The sequence below is a fragment of the Lepidochelys olivacea genome (genome assembly GCF_965140295.1).
Source record: "Lepidochelys olivacea isolate rLepOli2 genome assembly, chromosome: 9".
Classification (NCBI taxonomy): domain Eukaryota; kingdom Metazoa; phylum Chordata; order Testudines; family Cheloniidae; genus Lepidochelys; species Lepidochelys olivacea.
In genome coordinates this window covers 48,880,763-48,904,941 of record NC_140419.1, presented here as the reverse complement: position 1 = coordinate 48,904,941, position 24,179 = coordinate 48,880,763, and the positions used below count along the sequence as shown (strand labels likewise).

The 24,179-nt window shown below is 45.5% G+C and overlaps 1 protein-coding gene across 4 annotated transcripts in view; it reads left to right on the top strand.

Moving 5' to 3' along the window:
• Window positions 1-24,179, top strand: part of PPP2R3A (protein phosphatase 2 regulatory subunit B''alpha) — a 146,221-nt gene that overhangs the window by 72,136 nt on the left and 49,906 nt on the right. For all 4 annotated transcript variants that reach the window (XM_084639321.1, XM_084639320.1, XM_084639323.1 and 1 more), the window contains exons 4-6: window positions 1,755-1,858; window positions 10,507-10,609; window positions 12,871-12,945. In XM_084639321.1, coding sequence (XP_084495447.1) covers window positions 1,755-1,858; window positions 10,507-10,609; window positions 12,871-12,945 — 282 coding nt within the window. The remainder of the gene's footprint in view (window positions 1-1,754; window positions 1,859-10,506; window positions 10,610-12,870; window positions 12,946-24,179) is intronic.

The following is a 24,179-nucleotide window of genomic DNA, read 5'->3' as shown; positions in this document are numbered from 1 at the left end:
CAAACCTGAACATCCTTGCCCCGCCCCTTCTCTGGGGCCCTGCCCCCACTCACTCCATCCCCCTTCTCTCCGTCGCTCGTTCTCCCCCACCCTCACTCACTTTCACCGGGCTGGGGCAGAGGGTTGGGGTGCAAGAGATGGTGAGGGCTCCGGCTGGGGCTGAGGGGTTTGGGGTACAGGAGGGGGCTCCGGACTGGGGCAGGGGCTAGGGTGTGGAACGGAGTGAGGACTCCGGCTGGGGGTAAGGAGTTTGGGGTTCAGGAGGGGGCTCTGGGCTGACGCAGAGGGATTCAGGATGCGGGAGGGGGCTCAGGGCTGGGGCGGGGATGGGATGCGGGACGAGATTTGGGGTGCGGCCCCTGAGAGGGAGTTTGGGTGGAGGAGGGGGCTCAGGCATTGGGGTGTGGGAGCAGCTTTGGGGTGTGGGCTCCAACCAGGCGATGCTTACCCTGGCGGCTCCTGAAAGCAGCCGGCATGTCCAGCTCCTAGGCTCAGGGGCAGCCATGCAGCTCTGTGCGCTGCTCCTGCCTGAAGGCACTGCCCTCACTGCTCCCATTGGCCACGGTTTCTGGCCGATGGGAGCTGTGGAGTTGGTGCTCAGGCATGGGGGCAGCATACGGAGACCCACTACCTGCCCCTGCGCCTAGGAGATGGACATGCTGGCTTCTGGGAGCCATGCAGAGCCAGGACAGGTAGGGAGCCTGCCTTCGCCCCAATGCACTGCCGACTGGACTTTTAGCAGCCTATTAAAATCTCCAGGATTGCTTTCAATAGCCACCAGGAGATTGAATCCGATTCTGGTAGACTCCTGCCCAATCTGTGAGGGTTGGCACCCCTAGTCAGAACCCTGGCACCTCTGGGCTTGGCAGTTCAGAGCCCCAGCACCTCTGGGCCTGGCAGGTCATGGGCCTGGCAGGTCACAGCCCCTGCACCTCTAGGTCTGGCAGGTCACAGCTCCGGCACCTCTGGGCTTGCTGCATCAGTTATTAATGTGAAAAAATTGCTTGAGCTCCAGCACCTCTTTCATTACAAATTAAACACTGGAGCAGGGGGATCTTTTCTGTATCTATGGCCATGAGGAGCTCATCTTTTTAGTTCCAGTAGGGCAGTCTCTGTGCTGTACTCTGGTCTGTACACAGATTGCAAGGTGTCTAGGAGGTTGGCTGATGTAACCAGCAGGCTCCAGTATGTGACTGCTTCCTCAGTTAAATTGTCCAGGAGTAGGAGGTTGGAGTCACGATGGTGGCTGGGGAGAGCTGCAGGGTCAAGCATTGGCTTCTTGATGATTGGATTGACTGCTGCATTTTTCAAGGAATTTGGCAGGTTTGCTTCTCTGAAGCACCATGGAGATCATAATGCACCGGTTTTCCTAGGCCAGCACTTGGAATTGCATCCAGAAGTAAAAGCCAATGCAGATGCTGATCTAAATTTCATATGGGATATGAGTCCTAGGTGGTGGAGACTGCCTCTCTCTATATGCACCATCAGGACAAATGGGATGCTCTTGCCTATATGTAACAACATAGGGAGGACCAGGGAGCAGGGTATTCTTGGTGGAGGCTGCTTGACCCTGTTGACTTCTTGTGTTGGCCTGATGAGGTGTAAGGCCCAACGGGTTTTGTATTGTGATGTGAGAGCCTAATTAAGTTGTTTGTTGACAGAATATAGAGTTCATAAATGAATAAGCCCTTTCTGTGACTGTATTAACATCCCAGCCTTCTCATCTACCATGTATCTGTGTGTTTCATTTGCAGGTATGTGGCTGCCCTCTGTACTGGAAAGCCCCCATGTTCAATGCAGCAGGGGGAGAAAGGACGGGATTTGTATCTGTACATTCGTTCGTAGCTATGTGGAGACAGTGAGTACAGCATATAAGAACATTCTTCCTCGGAAAAGGAAAAGGCCAGTCACCCAACCGGCAGCCCTAACACTTCTTCAGTCCTTCTTTCCTACTTGCCCACCAGATTCTTCAAACCCCTCCTCCTTCTGTCCAAATAAATCCGTATTTTAAAATTGACACTGGTTTCAGTTATCTTCCCCATAATTTACTGAATGTTTGTTTCCCCCACTGCTTTAATAGGGTCTGCATCCATTGACTAGGAATAGCCCATATCTGCAAATGTATGTATGAGGTACAGTGACATGGACACTGTGTCAGTCAGAAGATAATATTGTTCCCTAGAACAGTGGTCCTACTCTGGGATGGAGAGTAGAGTCTTTTAATACTGTAGATTGTTTGACAACCCCTGTTGGAGGCACAATTCCACAGGATTGCTTTTGAATCTGGCCCATTTGGGAGGAGTGGAGGGAGGGAGCGCCATGCAGCCTTCTTCCAGCTGCAGATCCTCTCTTTGGCACACTTCATGCTTGGGCACTTTAAGTGTACCTACCCTTGCACCTCCCTGGCCTGTCTCCAAAGACCCCTCCCTGCCAAAGTGGAGCACAGCTCTGCAGCATGCAGTGGAAGTGCACCCCTGGCTCTGGCTCTCTGCATCCTGTTCCCTCACTCCAGTGAACCATTCTTCTCCCTGGCACTGATTCAGGAAAGTGCTTAAGTCCTGCTGACTTCATGATTATATGCTTTCCTGAATCATGGCCCTGTCAGCCATGAGTAGTTATTACTGCTCATTATTTTACATCCCCTGAGGTTAGCTCTATACCTCACACAAGTAGAAAGACATGGTCTCTGGAGAGCTGACAGTCTCTCACGAGTGATGATGCAGCCTCTGTGTGTGTGTGTGACAAGCAGTAGGGAAATGGGGAAAGAGAGGAGGAGGCTTACAGTGACCAGTCACTTTGTTGCTGGGATTAGTCCTGCTCGCAGAATGGAAGCTCAGTCAGGAGAGTAGTCGAAGGAAGTATTTAAATGAGGAGATTGAAGGGCGTGATGGAGGAGAAGTAGATGGGCATCCCAAGTGCAGGGGGCAAAGAGGGTGTTATGTTGTTGTGAGAGAAGCAGGACTGGGGCTCTGCTGTCATCGTGGAAGTGTGGGGTAAAGTAGAAGGTAAACTGGAGGTTGCTGAGATATGGGTGGGGGGTGACGTGACACAGTGGGTCAGATCCTGAGGGCTTTACTTGTTTTTTATTTGTTACCAAATGCCTGAGTAAGGACTTGGCTCTGTAAGAGGAGTTTCACTGTCTCTGGAGCATGCCATTGTCAAGGCTCCTTTCTGAATTCTCTCCTGTGGCTATTGAGAGCTCTGGCTAGGAGGCTTGGAATCACAGATGGTGTGAGATGAAACAGCCCTGTTATCTTACCCATTCTTTGTGCCCATAGGACATGTCTGCAATATCACTTAGTTTAATTTTTAAAGTCCCAAGCAGAGTTATTTCCATCTCTTCCATAGCCCAGTTCAGTGGGCACCCTTCAAATCCTTCAAACTGCCTTTGGAGCTGTGCTCCCTAGGTATTTCCTGAGCTAAATATAAAAACTGTTGGAATAACAGCATCTAGTTACCAAAGTAAAACTGTAAAATGTATAAGGATAGTCACAGTCAGATTGTTTTTGTTGATATATACGTTGTATCATAGGTTCCTCCACTTAGTCCTAATCAATCTCTCTTGCATCAAACGAAATAGTTCTTATCCCTTCTTCATTGTCACAGCCTTCAAATATCTGTTGACTGGTATCATGCCCCTACTTGGTCTTTTCCTTGCCAAACTATTTTTTGCTGTTTTAATCTTTCCTCGGGTCAGTTTCTCCAGGCCTCTGATAATTTTTATTGTTCTTCTATGAAGACCTTTCAGTTTTCATAGATTCCAAGGCCAGAAGGGACCATTGTGATTCTCGAGTCTGACCCCCTGTAGAACCCAGAATCTCCTAGAACTTCCCCACAATAATTCCTAGAGCAGATCTTGTAGAAAAACACCCAATCTTGATTTAAACATTGTCAGTGGTGGAGAATTCACCGTGATCCTTGGTAAATTGTTCTAATGGTTAATTACTCTCACCATTAAAAATGTACACCTTATTTCCAGTCTGGATTTGTCTAGCTTCAACTTCCAGTTATTGGATCATGTTAGATCTTTCTCTGCTAAGAGGCCATTATTAAATATTTGTTTCCCCAAATATTAGGTACTTACAGACTGTCATCGAGTCACCCCTTAACCATAGCCATATGGAAACAGGCCTTAATTTTAAAACATGGATGCCTAACTTTAAACACGCAAGTCCATTTTAGCACCTAAATAAGTGGCCTTATTTTTCAAAAGCGCTAAGCACCCACAAATCTCATTTGAGGTCAGGGGGAGCTACTTCATTTGTAGAAGTTTTGAAAATCAGTCCACTTATTTTAATATGGTCTTGGGAGCCCAACTTTTGGCTCCCATTTTAAAATAGCTCAGCCAGAGTCTAGTTTCAGAGTAACAGCCGTGTTAGTCTGTATTCGCAAAAAGAAAAGGAGTACTTGTGGCACCTTAGAGACTAACCAATTTATTTGAGCATGAGCTTTCGTGAGCTACAGCTCACTTCATTGGATGCATACTGTGGAAACTGCAGAAGACATTATATACACAGAGACCATGAAACAATACCTCCTCCCACCCCACTCTCCCGTTAAGCCCGTTGCCAATTGTGCCCACATATCTATTCAGGGGACACCATCACAGGGCCTAATAACATCAGCCACACTATCAGAGGCTCGTATACCTGCACATCCACCAATGTGATATATGCCATCATGTGCCAGCAATGCCCCTCTGCCATGTACATTGGTCAAACTGGACAGTCTCTACGTAAAAGAATAAATGGACACAAATCAGATGTCAAGAATTATAACATTCATAAACCAGTCGGAGAACACTTCAATCTCTCTGGTCACGCAATCACAGACATGAAGGTCGCTATCTTAAAACAAAAAAACTTCAAATCCAGACTCCAGCGAGAAACTGCTGAATTGGAATTCATTTGCAAATTGGATACTGTTAATTTAGGCTTCAATAGAGACTGGGAGTGGCTAAGTCATTATGCAAGGTAGCCTATTTCCTCTTGTTTTTTCCTACCCCCCCCCCCAGATGTTCTGGTTTAACTTGGATTTAAACTTGGAGAGTAGTCAGTTTGGATGAGCTATTACCAGCAGGAGAGTGAGTTTGTGTGTGTATGGGGGTGGGGGGGATGTGAGAAAACCTGGATTTGTGCTGGAAATGGCCCACCTTAATTATGCACATTGTAGGGAGAATGGTCACTTTGGATGAGCTATTACCAGCAGGATAGTGAGTTTGTGTGTGTGGTTTTTGGGAGGGGGGTGAGAGAACCTGGATTTGTGCAGGAAATGGCCCACCTGATGATCACTTTAGATAAGCTATTACCAGCAGGACAGTGGGGTGGGAGGAGGTATTTTTTCATATTCTCTGTGTATAAATAAAGTCTGCTGCAGTTTCCACGGCATGCATCCGATGAAGTGAGCTGTAGCTCACGAAAGCTCATGCTCAAATAAATTGGTTAGTCTCTAAGGTGCCACAAGTACTCCTTTTCTCCTGCTGGTAATAGCCCATCCAAAGTGACCACTTTCTTTAAAATGTGTATGATAATCAAGGTGGGCCATTTCCAGCACAAATCCAGGTTTTCTCACCCCCCCCACCCCCCTCCAAAAACCACACACACAAACTCACTCTCCTGCTGGTAATAGCTTATCCAAAGTGACCACTCTCCTCACAATGTGTATGAAAATCAAGGTGGGCCATTTCCAGCACAAATACAGGTTTTCTCCCCCCACCCACCCCCTTTTTTCAAAAAAACACACACACAAAAACTCACTCTCCAGTGCCTCTCTTTTTGGTGACAGATGCGTTTGCATATGCAGCCCAAAGCCTCCCTCTCTTTCTGCAGCAATCAAACTGCTCATTCATGTCTAATTTGCCGTTCACTGTCACAACAGCCTCTCCAGTGTTAAACTTGCAACTCTCATGGCAAAGCCCTATGTTAGTTTCCCTGTAGCTTTGGGTTCGAAAGTTGGTTTAGCCCGAAAATTGTCAGATTTACTCTGCAGCGCAGCAGCATGTTTCTGCAAACAGTGATTAAAACCCACTCTGTTTTAAGGTTATTGAAAGTTTGCCCGAACTTTTGCTTCAGTGTTTCGTTACTACTCCTAAAAATGATCTTCACATTAGATTTTCACACTGGTCTATGGAAAAGGCAACTTAAAGGGCAGAAATAACCAAAAATGTAGAGAGTTGTTAAAAACTGGGCATGATGCTCCGTCCGTTAAGCTGATGGAGGAAAAATATGGTGCCTGAGCATACTTTGTAACCTGTCCCTTAGCGGGCTGGGCCTCCGGTGCCTTGTCCACGGGGCTTGCATGCCGGGCCCACTGCTCTCGCTTCAGAGACACCCTAAGAACTCTCTGCTAGTAAACTTTACATAGCCAGTGCTAACACATTCCTCTAGGGGGGCCATTATATTAACCCCTATTTTCAGACATGGCACTTTAAGTATGTTGCATATTCTGTATTTGGTAATGGGTGATGTATTCGTGAGGAAATGCTTTATATTCCAGCATCTACTAAAGTTAAACATCTAAATCAGACCAGATTACGTGCACCCCAGACTTATAGCAGAACTGGCTGAGGAGTGGGACCTTCTGGAAACCCACTGAACGTGAACTCCCAGTGCAGCATTATGGCTAAATGCTGTGCATTTGTTTATCTAACCATTTCCTACAATTTCATGTTTTCAAGCCTCTAATGCCTCAGTCCAGCAAGTACTTAAACGTGTCCATAACATGTGGGGAGTCCCAGTGAGTTGAATGAGACTATGCACATGCATGAAGCTACTCACAGGTGAAAATGCCCATAAGACTGAGTGCAAGTGTCTAATAACTAATTCTTATTCATGATGAGTAATCACTAGTAAATAACAAATAAATAATGTGTTTTAATTTTTGCAGTTCTTGAAAATTACTGAGTAATTTTTCTTTGAGTAACTTACTGTTTCCATCACAATAACTGGTGAAAGCTCTGGAGCCTGATACTTTCTACATTGTTTCTCAGTCCGTTACGATTATTTTTCAGTAAGGGCTTGGTGAAAGCCTGGGAAGGCCTCATTTTTGTGTGTGTGTTTCAGTTCAATAGACACCAGTTATTTGGATAAATGTGTTAATCTTGACTGACAAAATTATGCAGTAGGAAATAGCGAAGATTGGAATAACGTTCCACTCTTCCGAAGTACTCACTCTTCTGGGTCACAGACAGAAGATATCATCCTATAGAGGATATTTCCATTCAGTAAAGTACCACACCCTGCTAGCAATTTTTATAGTTGAAGCAGATTCCCCTCTACAGCCTCCCTCCCCAACCTTCTCCACTTCCCACACACACACTTGACAAAAGAAGCCATTGTTTGCCTCTTTGGGGTGATTTGTATGCTAGGGAATTTTGTCAGTAGAGTTTGGCAGCATCTTCAAATACGTCAGTCTTGGAAAAAGATTAAACTATCGGGGAGAAATTCTATTATGGCATCTCACTGGATCCATCTTTAATAGATGCTAAATGTTAAATTTTTTTTCTATGTTAAAAGTTAGATCAGAACTACATAAGAAATGGATATTAGCAATATATGACTTAATTTTAGTAAGACTTTTGACAGTCCCACATGACATTCTCATAAGCAGGGAAATGTGGTCTAGATGAAATTACTATAAGGTGAGTTCACAGCTGGTTGAAAGACCATACTCTCAGAGTAGTTATCAACTGTTCACTGTCAAAGTGAGAGGTGTATCTAATGGGGTCCCGCAGGGGTCAGTCCTGGGTCTGATGCCATTCAATATTTTCATTAATGACTTAGATAATGGAGTGGAGAGTATGCTTCTAAAATTTGCACATGATACTAATCATAAGGGTAGTTAAGCTCTGGAATAGGCTTCCAAGGGAGGTTGTGAAATCCCCATCATTGGAGGTTTTTAAAAACAGGGGTGGTTTAGGTTTACTTTACTCAGCGCAGGGGACTGAATTTGGTGACTTCTCGAGGTCCCTTCCAGCCCTACCTTTCAACGATTCTATGAATATTGATTTCTAAGGGCCAGTTCTGCCCCTCTTACACACACAGGGTGAAATTCTCCCTTTTGCAGACAACTAGCAAAAATCCTATTGTGCCACGTACTTCCTTAAACCCTCAAGGTAGGGCCTAAATGGGATTCAGGTGATATATAGGCCTTGCGCTTTTTCTTTGCAGAAAGGTGCATTTCACCCATTCAGAGTAAGAGAGGCAGAGTCATGTACTAAAAATGTAGTTTTCAGAAAATGAGAAGACCTGAATCTTTCCAATTGATAAGGAAAGCTAAAAGTATCAATGAAAAAAATTTGTGGCCAGTGGAGTTAAGGACAATAAGAATGAATTTTTAAAATTAAATCAGAAACAAATGCAATCATCCTAACAATGGTATAGGTCCAGTATTAGATGGGTATAGCAAAATTATCAATCATGGTGCAGAGAAGGTTCTTCAATAAATATTTCTGTTCTGCATTTGAAAAGCAGCTGGATGACTTAGTTTTGTCTTACACAGTTAATTAAATACTTTCTGTTCCAGCAGTAACTAGGCAGAATGTTAAACAGAAAACTGCTAAAGCCAAACATTTTTTTTAAAACTGCAGGACCAAATAACTTGCAACCAAGAGTTTTAAAAGCATTAGCCAAGCAGGAGATTATCAAGTGGCAGTAAAGAGGTGATATTACCACTGTAAATGGCATTAGTGAGGCTATTACTGAATACTGTGACCAGGTCTGATATCAACACTTCAAAAAACTGGAAGCTTTAGGAAAGAGCTGCAAGAATGGTATGCAGTCTGGAAAACATGCCTTGTATAGAAAGAGATGAGGGAAACTCAATTCTAGATTAGTTTATCCTAGAGAAGATTAAGAATTGACTTGATCATGGTCTGTAAGTACCTACACAGAGAAAAGATTCCTGATAGTATAGAGTTCTCTAACCTAGCAGACAAAAGCATAATAAGATCCAGTGGCTGGTAGCTGAAGCCAGGCAAATTCAAATTAGAAATAATAATAATTAATTAACCACTGGAACAACTGACCTATAGTTTTCCACCTCTTTAAGTGTTTTAAGGCAAGCCTGGATGTCCCTTTCTAGGAAATCTGCTCTAGCTCAACCAGAAGTTCTAGGCTTGATGCAGGAATCGCTGGGTGAAATTCTCTGGTCTGTTACGCAAGAGGTCAGATGCTATGATCCTAATGATACCATCTGGCCTTAACACCTGTGGCTCAATAAAATGGGAACGCTGGTCTAAGATACCTTCGTGTGGGAAGAGTAAAGAGAACAAAACTCTACATTTTTAGCAAATAAGCACAGAGATTATTTTCTTCAAGTCTCAGAATTTAAATAAACATTTGATGTAAACATTTGACACACTGCACTGCGTAGGTCGGCAAGTAACTGTAATGATGATTCCCTACCATGAACAGCAGAACACAGTGATAAGAAGTACCATAACCATTGCCTTCAGAGGGCTTTTTCTTCTTCTTCAAGGCAGTCGTTGCTATTTGACAGTTGTCACAGTTATGGAGCTAGCTATGCCAGTGCCCCCCTCAGGCGCGTGACCTCTTTCCCCTTAGCTGTCTCAAGGTGGAATCTTGTGATTCTTCCACTCTTTGGCCAGACCCTGAGCACACGGCCTCATGTACCAATTACTTGTAACCCTGCAGGGCCGACTGGGTTCAGACGCCTTCGTTTCCTCCCTTTGGGGTCCTGTGATTTTGACCAACAGCCTCCTTCAAACAAAGGTGTTTTATTTAGCAGTTGGAACAAACCATAAAACAAAAAAAGGATTTAAAAAATAACAGCCTACTTACGTTGTCTTATCTAATGTTACGCTGCCCTACAAGCCCAGTTAGATGCACTTTCCTCTTCAGCTGCAGACACAGAACACAGCCAACATACGTTCTGCTAGCCAGCCCAGATCCTGCTATGTATCTATGTGACTCTCTCTGACCCAACCTATTCAAACTGGCTTGGACACTTCCCCAGAGCATGGGCTAGTCCTATTAAGTTTACTGGCTCTTGGAATGTCTCTTAGTGACTCCCATTTATGTTGATAGGTGACTATTGGAAAGGTCACCTACTCTCTCTTTCCCTAGGTGGGCAGGCTGGCGCGGCTACCCAGACAGACCCTTAGGGTAAAATATCCATCCCCTTTTATGAGACAGTGACACCTTGGTGTTGATAGATCCAGACACCATATTAGCTGTCACCAAAGAGCACACCCGTATTTCTCACAGTAATATTAGGGAGAAGCAATATTCACCTCCTCCAAGAAACACTTGGCCGTTGTTTCAAGGTATCAAGGAAGAGAATAAGGTGTTACCCTTCTGATGTCAGGTGTGCATAACTTACATGGTCACAACTTTGCATAAATTGCATAACTTTGCATAACTTCTGGCTGAAATTTGGCACTTTAAATAAGGAGCCTAACAGTCAAACTGTGGCTTCTGATTGCTGTGTCCTCTGAGAGTATGAATTAATTTGAGTAATTTATAACCTTATTTCTCTCTCTCATAGATTACTACAGAGCTGCCATGATGATGCAGCCAAATTTCTTTACCTTCTAGCAAAACCCAACTGCAACTACCTAGAGCAGGAGGATTTCATCCCACTACTTCAGGTACATAAACCTTGCTCAGCAGTACCTGGTTGGGTGAGCAGGGGGAAGGGTGTTGCTAATTTGGGATATTTGTTTGTAACTTCTTCAGTGTATGTAAAGGGCATACAGAGCTTTGAATGAGCTCTAGTTGGGGTGGAGCTTTTTAGACTTAAATTTAAAGAATAATGTAAGGGAGGTGCTTATTTTTGAAGGAGTTGAGCAGCGGCAGCTCCTGCTGAAGTAATTGAAAATTGTGCCCATTTATTGCAAAACTTTAACTTGACCCACAGTCTCCAGTTGGGGTAACCATTTGGAATTAACAGGTAACTAAACTGAATCCTCCCAGCTTCTCCATGTGGTTGTATCTGCAAATCTCAAACCTCAGGACAGGAGAACATACAAAGCACTGTGAGATCGCTAGATAGATATTAGACTAACGTATAAAACGTTTGCGCGTTAAGAGTGCAGTTAACAATTATTTAATTTACCTAATAACACTTCTTCCAGACTCAAATGCAATCTACCATTGAAATATTTGCAAAGAATTATTAAACTAAAGCATTGTATATGTCACCTCGCCTATTACATATTTATATTCCACTCTACAAAAAGTTTTTCTTTGTATTCAGCCTAAGTTATCCTTGTTTTAATTTCATCCCTTTGCTTTTTCTTTTACCCTTATGCACTATAAAAAACAAACATCCCTCTCCATTCTTGGTGTCTAGTTCCTTCAGATATTTGTGGCCGCGTATCATAGAATCATAGGCCTGGAAGGGACCTTGAGAGGTCATCTAGTCCAGTCCCCTGCTCTCATGGCAGGACTAAGTATTATCTAGACCATCACTGGCAGGAGTTTGTCTAACCTGCTCTTAAAAATCTCCAATGATGGAGATTCCACAACCTCCCTAAGCAATTTATTCATGTCCCTCCTTAGTCTTTGCTTGCTAAGCTCTATATGTACATAGCTCTTTTAATCTTCCTTTCATAAATTAGTCCCTCCAGCTCTTCTGATCATTGGCTCCTGCCCTTCTCTGAGCTCCTTCCAGTGTTAATACATTTCTGATATTGTGGTGCCCACTGTACACAACCATGGAGATGCCTTGAGGGTCAAGATTGGATCTCGGTGGTGGTGGTTGCCTTCCCACAAAAAAACCTGGTACCATTATGGGGTTGTGGATAAGAGTTTTGGGATGGATTTTTCTCACGCTCCTTGGTGGCACTTTTCATATTTCCCCCCCAGGGCATGTTGCCTCTCCTGATTGACAACAGCTCCATTTTGCAGCTGCTAGTGCAATCTAAGAGCTGTATAATCTTTTTTGTGGATTCACAGATTCCAAGGCCAGAATTGGACCCCTGTGATCATCTAGTTTGACCTCCTGTGTAGCATAGGCTAGAGAATATCCCCAAAATAATTAAACATTTTAATGTTTCCTTGGCTGCCTGTCCGTCAGTCAGTGGCTATTCACCACCACTGGCCCTCAAGGAGACCATGTATATGCTCAGGGCCTCCCCAGAATCTTCTTATAGATGGAGCACAGCCATGATGCTTCCCCCTTGCCACTGGAGATGCTTGTAGTGCAGGCATGTAGTGCTTATGCAGCCATCCTGATGGAGGCTTCTTACATTCACAATACGAGCAGGTCTTCCACAGCCGGGAACATGTCACAGCCATGCAGCTCTGGCTGAATTCCATACCACTAGGCCAGGATTTGGCACTAAAAAATAACTATTCTGAGAGAAAGAGAAATTCCAAAACAGTCAAGTTAGTATGGAAAAGGTATGGACTGCAGCTATGTGTATCTTTGTGAAAGAAGATTTTTAAAAAGCAGCTTTTCTCCTGTTGTTGTATATTGCTCTGGAAAGACACAAAGGGCTGTTTTTAAAGTCTTTCAGAAGAACACTTATTTCTGATGTATCAGTATGACAAATATTAATATCTGCAAGGAATTAAAAGGGGATTTGGGGAGAAAAGAGTCATATGGTCCACGTAGCTAACATTTATTTCTCTATCAGTAAAAATGAGTTTTCATCTGCTCACTAATTCTTCCTTTGTTTTTCTGTCTTTAAGTAAATCAAAATGGCCCAGCAGGTGCGTATTGCCCAGAAAATGCCTGTTCTTTTTACAAGGTTCATTTTAAAATATTGTAATTTAGCTTTTTAAATGCTGCATTTGCAGTTTGGAAAGTGCCACAGAGCATCACTTTGTAAACTCAGTCATTTTTAAACTCTAATTGAAAGGGAAAAAAACTCTTGTTCCAGTTTCACTTGGTTTTGTCTTTCAGGATGTGGTTGAAACGCATCCTGGCCTGACATTCTTGAAGGATGCTCCAGAATTCCATTCCCGCTACATTACTACGGTAGGCTGACTCCAGGAGTCTCCACATAATCCTGACATTCTAAGTCCCTCTTGTTACACAATTTGTCACTATTCACGTGAGCAAGTGTTTTGAGTTATTTGGAAAAGTGTGTGTTTTACCCAGGCTAATAATGGTGAGCTATTTTATTGTACCATTTTGACATTTAATTGTGCTGCAAGTTGGATTTTTTTGGCGTCTCTCCTGACAATAGGCATCATGGTAGCCGTGGATTTCCCATAGCCACTAGATTTCCCATAATACAGATGGGCAGCTGACATACAGCAGGGATGATCTTGGGAAAGACTCCTGTTGATCTCTCTTAAGCAGATGTGGGCAAACTGTGGCCCGCGGGCCCATCCTGTCCAGCCCTTGAGTTCTCAGCTGGGGAGGCTAGCCCCCGGCCCCTCCCCTGCTGTCCCCCTGCCCCTGCGGCCACACCGGCAGTGCAGCTGGCTCCGACCGGGCAGCGTGGCTTCCAGTCCTGCCACTCTTGAGTGGCATGGTAAGTGGGGTAGGGAGGTTGGATAAGGGGCAGGAGGGGGGTCCAGGGGGCAGTTAGGGGACAGGGAGCAGGGAGCAATTGGACGGGGCAGAGGTTCTGGGGGGAGGGTGGTCAGGGGATGTGGAACAGGACGTTGGATACGCATGAGAGTCCTGGGGACCTGTCAGGGGGTGGGGGTGTGGATAGGTCGGGGCAGTCAGGGGACAGGGAGCAGGGAGGGTTGGATAGGGGAGGGACTACAAGGGGGTGGGATAGGGGATGGGGCACCAGGGTGGTGATTAGGGGCGGGGAATCCCAGGACGGGGCGGTCAGGGGACAAGGAGCAGGGGGGATTGGATGGGGGTGGGGTCCCCTGGGGGGGCAATTGGGGCGGGGCTCCCGGGAGGGGGCGGTCAGGGGACAAGGAGCAGTGGGGGTTGGATGGGTCGGGAGTTCTGAGAGGGGCAGTGAGGGGGCGGATGGGGCGGGGGGCCAGGCTGTATGGGGAGGCACAGCCTTCCCTTCCCGACCCTCCATAGAGTTTCGCAACCCCGATGTGGCCCTCAGGCCAAAAAGTTTGCCCACCCCTGGTCTTAAGGCTCATGAGCTAGAGGCTGCACTATTTCAGTGGTAAATGAATAACACAGACAAATGCCTATAATATCTGACATCATATCCGTCCTTGTTAATATAACCCTGTTCAGCATGTCCGCATTCCATACCCGTTCCAGCCCATTGCATTGTGTGGCTTCCAAACCTGTGCGGCGGCTGTACTATTGATTTATATTCACAAACAAAAAAATATCATTTAACATGAGTTAAGATTGCTCTCATCAATAAACTTAACCATAACAAACAGGAAATACAAAATTAAGGCTTAAAAGGTAGCAAAGTCAAGCGCTCTCAAGTTAAGAAATGCCAGAATAGCCATACAGTCTCTTTTCACTCCTCTGGTGGATATGCGTTATGATACAGTCTTTAATTGCACGCACAAGTAACTGCCTCTGAAAAGTTTGGTGTAAATGACTTGGCCAGCATCGCTTAAAAACTTGGTGGCTGAGGCAGGGATAGAATCCAAGGTCCCTATGTGATGCTGCACAAGCACTTACTCCAAATTTTTTGCAGGCGGTCACTTCTGCATCTACTTAAAGACTATATCATAATGCATAGGCGGAAGAGGTGCTGAATAGGCAACGTTCATTCTGGAATGTCCTAATTTGAGAGTGTTTGAATATTGCTACTTTTTAATCCTTAGCTTTGCATTTCCTATTTTTTTGTGGTTTAGTTTACTGATGTAAGCAATCTTAACTAACATTAAACAAAAGGTTTTTGTGTGTGCGAATTTCCTTAGTTTTTAATGATTTTCTATTTAAATAATAACATGCTTAATACATAAAGCATTTGTTGTGTTCAATGTATAGTTTATGGCCATTGTTATCTTTGTGAAGCTCCATATTTCACCACTCAGTGCCATGTTGACCGATATACTGAAAGTAATTAAACTGTAGGCAAACAAAACATGTTTCTATTTTAATGTAACTTCAATTTTACTTCAACTTATGATTCTACATGACATATTTTTAAAATTGTGTAACAGAAAACTGACCTGGGACTCACACATTTATAATTTCCCACTTTCTTTGTGAATATTTGCCTTTTGAACTCCTAGCCTCCAATTTGTAAGAAGCAGAGAATCTACAGGAGAGGATCTGTAATTATAAGGGACAGGTGCATAGGCATTCTGGCCTGCTGGTTACAGCGGAGCTGGGGTCCACACATCAGGGTTGATATTTGTGAGCATGGATTGAAGGAATCGCTAAAGCAAGGGTCTCAAACTCAGTTTACCTTAGGGCCAGTGCCAGTCCTCAAATCCTCCCAGCGGGCCAATAATGTCACTGAAGCTGGTGTTCAGAAAAGAAAACATTTATATTGTATTTTTTATTTCGAATTTCTTAGAAATAATAAAACTGTCATACAACTTTATACAATTCTTTGCCTGCCAGAGAGTTTTTAATTTCAGAGCGGTAGGTGTGTTAGTCTGTATCAGCAAAAACAACAAGGAGTCCTTGTGGCACCTTAGAGACTAACACATTTATTTGGGCATAAGCTTTTGTGGGCTAAAACCCACTTCATCAGATGCATGGAGTGGAAAATACAGGTCTAAATACACAGCACATGAAAAGATGGGAGTTGCCTTACCAAGTGGGGGTCAGTGCTAATGAGCCAATTCAGTTAAGGTGGAAGTGGCGTATTCTCAACAGTTGACAAGAAGGGGTGAATACCAAGGGAGGGAAAAATCACTTTTGTAGTGCTAATGAGGCAAGTGCAATCAAGGTGGTTTAGTGTTTGCCAGACACCTGGCAATGCTTCAGTTCTGTCAGTTTGTTGATGTTTGGCCTCAGTGACTGAGCAGTTGAAACCTTCAGTATTGTAGCAAGGTGTGCATCAGATAGTTGTGTTTGGTATTTTGACTTGTTTATATTCATTGTGGAAAAAAGTGATGCTGCCTCCATGGCTGACTCTGCCCGGCAGCTAATGATGCTGCCTCTGTGGCTGACTCTGCCTGGAGACTAGTGATGATATCTCTGTCCCTCTCCTCCAGCCAATGGGAACTGCTGGGGGTGGCGCCTGCAGCAGACATTGCCGGCAGCGTGGCTGCATGCGTCTCTCCTTCGTGGGCCGCAGTGGGGAGGTTCTCAGGTCGCAGATGGCCCACAGGCCAGGACTTGAGACCCCTGTGCTACAGCCAGGTTCAATAAGCAAGAGTTGGGGTCAGAGGCCAGAGATCAGAGGTATGACCAGGCTGAAGGCAGGAGGACAAGAGTCAGGGTCAAACTCGGGCTGGGATTGGGGACCGGAGATCAAGGTCCAGAATTGCAGCACACCTGAAGTCTGTGTGGCTGCCCAGACAACTTCCTGGGGTGCCGTCCAGGGTTAAATAGGGTGGCTTGCCAGTCAGAGGGATGCAGGGTACTGTCATTCTGGATCTCTTGAGTGGTACTTCCTGTGGCACCTATTCTCCGGCATGTTGCTGGTGTCACCGTGGGAATGTCAGCTGCCCCAGGCTCTGCTGACCCGTGTTCTAATTCCGACATCGTTACAGTAATTTTGTGTCTTATTTTCATGTAACCCTTTCTCAGGAAAGAACAAACAATTCCCCTGTGAAAAGAAACAGTGTAACTTACCTGAAGCCCAAAGGACTACTGCAGGAACTTGTCCAAACCCAGTCTGCTGTCTTTGCCGTTCCTCCTGGGACCCTGCTCTGGAATAAAGTTACGGTTGTCTGAGGTCAATGAATTATCAAAGGCATCTGTTGCCATGACAACCAAGGCACTAGTCACTGCCACACATATGCTAATGAACTAGAGGGCATGTGTGCTGAGTGTCTGATTATCTCTGATAACATAGTGTTACTGCTCAGGCAGCAGCCAGGAGCAGCAAATGCATGTTGTGTGGAAAATTCAAACTCTTCCGCTGTTCCGGTTACCCAACTTTCCAAAAAAAACCCCCAAACATATAAATGCAAAATACACATTGGAGATCATTCCACACACACATTAATTAGTAGCTGAAATTTGGTTCCAATTTCCCATGGCATGTTTGCCAAAAAGGGTTCAGAAGAAAGGTGAGACACTAAGGTACAGACCCTGTAAAACAGAAACTTGCGATACAACCTTAATATCTCACTACAAAATCATAACAATATGTGAAAGAATGCCCTTGACAACTTTTAAATATTCAGTTATTATAATTAACAACTCCCACAAGCAAGAGAAAAAAAGACTAACATTAAACCACACCACCCTCTCTGCTCTTCCCCCAAAATTCAGGGAAAGTAGATGAGCTTTGCAGTCAGTTTGGGTAATTTCAGACCAAGGTTAGGGGAGCAAAAACCAAAGTCTAGGAGCCTTCACAGAGAATGCCCTTGCCAGCTGCATCCTCTCTCCTTGGAGACTCTACATAGGGGCTCCAGTTCAGGCATTTCTGCTGACTGCAGCTGTGGCAGTGTGGCATGAGGAGAGCAGAGTGACCCAGGTAGGTTGGCCTCACATCATTTAGGGCTTCTTAGCTCAAAACCAACACCTTCAACTCCATTCACAAGCCAACTTGGGAGCTGGTGCAGAGAACACAGCACTGCTGTATTATGCTCATGGTGGGATGTTGTCACACACTTAGCCAACACTTGTGAACTTTGGGTCATAGACTCGGGTACTGTAAGGGGAATGAGACAGAAACAACTCAGGAGCATTAAAAATATAGGGAAAAGAGACATTCTTTTAAGCCTTGTAAAATGAAATAAATGTAAGTTACTGCAACTTCTTAACAATGCAACTCCCATTGTCAGGAGAAATCTTTGTCTAGGTTGAACAGAAATTTTTCCAGGCTGCTGTGGGCTTCTGCCTAAGTTAAGTTCCCAAGTTACGTAGCTGCCAAGTTTTAAGTTCCACAGTTGATATTATATGCAAATGAATTTGCATATTTGCAAATCATTTGCATGTGACCATAAACTCCAGCTTGTGGGCAACACACTATACCATGGGCAGCAGGATGTGGAACTGCATGAAACATGGTAGCTGTGACTGGGGTTAGGTGGGAGAGAGTCTGGGGAACTGCTAGGGTGCATGAGTGTCGGGGTGCTGGTAGGTGTCTATGGTGTGTAGATGTCTGGGTGTTGAGGGGGGTACTAGGGTGTCTGGGGTAGGCAGAGGCGTGAGTGCTGGAAGGTAGGGGGGCACTAGTGCTGAAGGGAGGCTGGGGGCCTGTTCTATATGGGTTCTTATACCACACTCCTCACCATAGTATATGAGCATTAAGCAAAGTGTCTTAACATCTGTCATGTGTAGTTTGTTTTCTCTCTCTCACCCTCCCCTCAGGGAGATCTGTTGTGCAGAGGAGGGTTTTGGTTTGGTAGGGTGTTTGTTTGTTTTTTGTTATGTCCATGCTGCTGGGTTTGTATTAGAGAAGGCAGGACAAAGGAGTGCTCCTTGCCCTTGGAGGGGCAAGTGGGGAAGTTTGGGATGGTCCTTACTCCCGTGGGAGAGTTCATCCCACAGTATGGGACTGGCCCCTGGGAAAGTCTGTCTTTGGCAGAGATGAGCTCTACCCATATGACAAAAAGGGTAAGGAGTGGAGTTGTTGATTAGTTTACATCCCAGATCACTAGACACTTTTAGGTACCCTGGGCCCAAGCTATGGAGTCCCTTGAAGATAAGGACTGAGACCTGGAAATTGACTCTATTCTTTGGGAAGCCGTTGTGGGGAGCAGAGAACAGGTTTGATGTGCTCTTAGTAGCCTGTGTTGTTGAGGAGACACACTGTAACGGGCCATACTAGTTGGAATTTCCTAAGTGCTGAAGGCCTCATGCCCAGGTATATCCCATTGCCATATGCCAGACGGGAAGTGATGAAGGCATGAGTAACTGAGGCCAGCTCTTTGTCCGCCAGGATGGGATGGAATCTCCTAGCCAGCCGGAGCTAGTAGAAAGCGTTACTCATGCGTGCTGCCATGTGAGAGCTCAGCATCAGCAAGGGAACCAGGAGCACTCCTAGATCATGGACTGTATTGACCAGTTGTGGGTGTGACCCTTCAGCCAAAGGAAACTGCCCTACAGTTGCAAAGTCCTCCAAGTACTTTCCTCTGCCCAGCGGCATTCACTCTGCCTTGCTCGGGTTCAGCTTCAGCCAGCTGTTGTCCTTCGTGAGTTGATCTCATCCAGCCCAGGGCCAGGCTGGTGGCAGTGCTGTGGTGGCCCATGGTGATGAGCAGGTATCACAGAATCTCAGGGTTGGAAGGGACCTCAGGAGGTCATCTAGTCCAACCCCCTGCTCAAAGCAGGACCAATCCCCAACTAAATCATCCCAGCCAGGGCTTTGTCAAGCCTGACCTTAAAAACCTCTAAGGATGGAGATTCCACCACCTCCCTAGGTAACCCATTCCAGTGCTTTACCACCCTCCTAGGAAAAAGTTTTTCCTAATATCCAACCTAAACCTCTCCCACTGCAACTTGAGACCATTACTCCTTGTTCTGTCATCTCCTACCAGTGAGAACAGTCTAGATCCATCCTCTTTGGAACCCCCTTTCAGGTAGTTGAAAGCAGCTGTCAAATCCCCCCTCATTCTTCTCTTCTGCAGACTAAATAATCCCAGTTCCCTCAGCCTCTCCTCATAAATCATGTGCTCCAGTCCCCTAATCATTTTTGTTGCCCTCTGCTGGACTCTTTCCAATTTTTCCACATCCTTCTTGTAGCATGGGGCCCAAAACTGGACACAGAACTCCAGATGAGGCCTCACCAATGTCGAATAGAGGGGAAGGATCACGTCCCTCGATCTGCTGGCAAAGCTCCTACTTATACAGCCCAAAATGTCGTTAGCCTTCTTGGCAACAAGGGCACACTGTTGACTCATATCCAGCTTCTCGTCCACTGTAACCCGTAGGTCCTTTTGTGCAGAACTGCTGCTTAGCCACTCGGTCCCTAGTCTGTAGCCGTGCATGGGATTCTTCTGTCCTAAGTGCAGGACTCTGCACTTGTCCTTGTTGAGCCTCATCAGATTTCTTTTGACCCAATCCTCTAATTTGTCTAGGTCCCTCTGTATCCTATCCCTACCCTCCAACGTATCTACCACTCCTCCCAGTTTAGTGTCATCTGCAAACTTGCTGAGGGTGTAATCCACGCCATCCTTCAGATCATTAATGAAGATATTGAACAAAACCGGCCTCAGGACCAACCCTTGGGGCACTCCGCTTGATACCGGCTGCCAGCTAGACATGGAGCCATTGATCACTACCTGTTGAGCCCAATATTCTAGCCAGCTTTCTCTCCACCTTATAGTCAATTCATCCAGCCCATACTTCTTTAATTTTCTGGCAAGAATACTGTGGGAGACCATATCAAAAGCTTTGCTAAAGTCGAGGAATAACACGTCTACTGCTTTCCCTTCATCCACAGAGCCAGTTATCTTGTCATAGAAGGCAGTTAGCTTATTCAGGCATGACTTGCCCTTGGTGAATCCATGCTGACTGTTCCTGATCACTTTCCTATCCTCTCAGTGCTTCAGAATTGATTCCTTGAGGACCTGCTCCATGATTTTTCTAGGGACTGAAGTGAGGCTGACTGGCCTGTAGTTACCCAGATCCTCTTTCTTCCCTTTTTTTAAAGATGGGCACTACATTAGCCTTTTTCCACTCATCCACAAGTACTTTATATGACTCCATTCCCAAGGCTTCATCTCCAGTGTCTACAAGTCTGGTTGTAGACTGTGTACATACTGGGCAAGCACAGTCTCAACATGCTAGTCATGGTTCCTCAAAGGGTCTTAGTCTCTGTTACTTGATGTGGAGACAGAGGAAAGATATGTGTGGGGATGCCGTTCAACTCTCCACTTCCAACAAAGACTATAACAATACATTAATCTCTTTTAGGTTGGGGAGCATACATGAAGGGACAGGTTGCTCAAGGAAGATGGTCCTCTCAAGAGTCTCTGCTTCACATCAATGTATTAGAGTGAATCGTTTCATGAGGAGTGTGATTTAAGTCTTCCATCCAATGGCAAAATCTGTATCATCCTGGGATTCAAACCTTGTTTTATCAACCCTTAGTAAGTTATTGTTCAGGCCCCTGGCATCCTGCTCTCTACTACATCTCTCTGTGAAGGTAGCATTTTTGGTTGCTATTATGTCATCCAGAAGAGTCAGGAAGCTCGGGGCTCTTATGGCTGAGCCTCCTCCCACCCCCAGTTTTCCATAAGGACAAAGATTTCATTCCTAAGGTGGTGTCAGATTTTCACATTACCTGTGTTTTACCCTAACCCTCACTCTAGCAGGGCAGAGGTGTTGTGGCACTCACTGGATGTGTGTTGGATTCTTGTCTTTTACCTGCAGAGGCAAAACCGTTTTGAAGGTCTCCTAGACTTTTTGTACCATTCACAAAACTTATGAAAGGAGAGGCCATCTCCTCCCAGAGACTGCCAAAGTGGATCTTTTGGTACGTCCTACTTTGCTACAAGATGAACGTCTCTCTTGAAGGCAGCATGAGAGTACAGTCAACTAGAGCTGAAGCCACTTCAATAACTTCCCTGAGTCACATCCCTGTTACTGACACCTGCAAGGCAGCAACTTGGAGTTCCATTCACACCTGCATTAGACACAAAAGCACTGGTGCAAACAGCTGCTTCTGATACCTGTCTAGGCAGGGCAGCTCTGCAGTCTCTTTGTGTCATAGGACTCCAGGCACCCACCTCCTTTAAATAAGCATGGCTTGTGAATCATCTGAAGTGCACTGCACATAGGGACAGTCACTCAAAGGAGGAGAAAGGGTAACTTCAGTTCTTCTAGATGTTACTGCAAAGAGGGGGCCCTTTTCCTTTTGCAACTCACTGTCTGTGATTCTAGCTAGTGAGGACACTGAGTTAATGTGTGCTGGATGCTGCTCTTTGCTCCCCTTCACTATATCCCCTCTGTCTTCTATTGTACTTCATCTCGAGCCACTTGCCTCACTTTGCTCACAGTTCTGCAGGAAGTAGAGTCCACTTTAGGCTGCTGCTGCCCCAGAAGGCCGGTCACTGGTTTTATTGGTGGCTAAGCTGAATGGGGTGAAGCTGAGACTCCTAGTCAGCTCTATCTTCCCCATCCTCCTCATGTTGCATAAGGCAGGTTGTGGAGGTTGATTCTGCAGCTGCCCCAGCCCTGCAGAGCTTTGTGGGGCAGTGCACTTCTGATTGCCGGCTGAGCCTGCAGCAGGCTGTGTTGCTCCCCACTCTCAGGACTGGTTGGCATGGCTGGAGTGCTGGGTGGGACAGAGCCAAGACTCCCATTAATCAGTGATTCCAGCAGTGCAGATGACTCTTGTGCAGGGCCAGCTGTGTGGAGGGTCAGCTCAGGGGCTGTGATCGCCTTGCAATTGCAGGCAGGCAGTGGACATTCTGGTTTCCTCACTCAGTAGCGTAAGGCTGGTTTTAACTTTGCATGGACTGATGTAGTTTTTACATCTCCTTTTATGTGCTGTTGAGTTGGGTTTTTTTCCTTTAGTATTACGAAGCACGTTATTTCCATCAGGAGATAATAACAAAGGAGATGGCCATGTCCGTCCTTGGCTGTTGAGAACCTGGATCCCATCAATCCCTCCAAGGTAGAGTGTCCTACATACACTTCAAAACCACAATGTGCTGTACATACTGCATGTGCATGAACCCACATATTATTTTTGCATTGCAGATGTTGACTCTAAGTTGACAGCAGCTGCTGTGTTCATTGCTGAATGTGGTACCAGTGGGGAGAAGATGTCCATAGAGTAAGTTAATGGTCTAGGATAACTAAGCTGTGTATGCACATTTTTAATGCCCCCTGTCTCCCTCTGTCTCCCTTAGAGATACAATAGGACTCTGTAGACTGCATTTGACCTATCAGTATCTCTGACCCATTGTATGATGTTGGTATACTAAACTCTTTATATTTCTTTCAACAGGTCCCCAGCCCTATGTCCAGAAATGATGGTGTAGCACATCACATGGGGAATCACTTACCAGTAAAACCATTCCACAGTGTGGCTTATCCTCCCAGAGCTAGTGCTCTGCAGTGATAGCAAAAATCTAAGCCAAGGAAGCACCAGTAAAAGACCCTGCTGGCAAAATATACTGTCTGTTGAAAAGTACGTTGGGTTATGAGGTGCTGCCAGGTGTGGATGGAAAAAACTGAGCAGTTCTGTGATGTGAAGGGGAGAATGCAGGGAGGGAAGCCCAATTGCCTTAATAAAACTTTGTTTTTCCAGAAGTGAAGTTGTGTGAGTTGTTCCAAGGAAAGGGTGGGGAGAGGGCCTGGAACTGCCCTGCCAGTGTCCTAGAGCTAGAGCTGGGCCTTATGGAGAGGCATGAGGCATGGGAAGGGACCCCAGCAGTGGCCTCTCATTACAGAATTTGCATACAAAGTTCACAGCTGATAATCCACAGTGCTGCAGAAAACTGAGCCAAGGAGACAATAGGAAGAGGTGTGGCTATCAGGATCAGCAAGAGACAGAAACCAAAAGCTCCTTAGAGGTGTTTACAGCACGATTAGTCCTGGCAACAGTTCACAGCATTCCTAAACTGAAGTGCAAGTGCAGTTTTGCTACTGAAGCCCTCTCTGAGGGACGTGATGGCAGGGATGCTACTGGGAGTGACTGCACAGTAAGAACGGGGAGTGGGGCCAGGGCCCAAATGCTTTGAGCTGCACTACAGCTCAGGCACCACTCGTGCACCCCCTGCTTCTGATTGGTTTTATAACCTGGAACAAAGGAAGGAGAGGAAGTTTGCAGGGTAAAGCACCTGGGCAACTATCCTTCAAAGCAGAATTGGGTAAACTGCAGAGTCGCATAAATTTGAATAGATCTAGAGTGACTGAGGGAGGGAGAGAGAATGGAAATGGAGAGAAATCCCAGCCTTTCATGCTTTCCTTCCATATCCCTCAGTTTTACAGCAGGGGAAGAGAGGGAGCATGGAGAAGATGTTCCTCTTTAGCAGGGGTGGGGACGGGGAGGAATGCAGTGCTGGCTGCTACATATGCTGATTGGTGACATGTTTCAGTGGCTTTGATTGGCTGCCCAGGAGATCAGGGAATGGAGAAGGCAGCCAGTCAAAAGGTTTTTTTCCTGTAGATTGCTGGAGGGACTGAGACCTATAGTCTGAAACCCTGTAGAGTTGGCAAGTTTGATAATGGCCCTTTCTGTAAGGTGAACTAGTTCAATCCAAGCATGCGAGACAGACTGGGAAACCCTTTGGTAG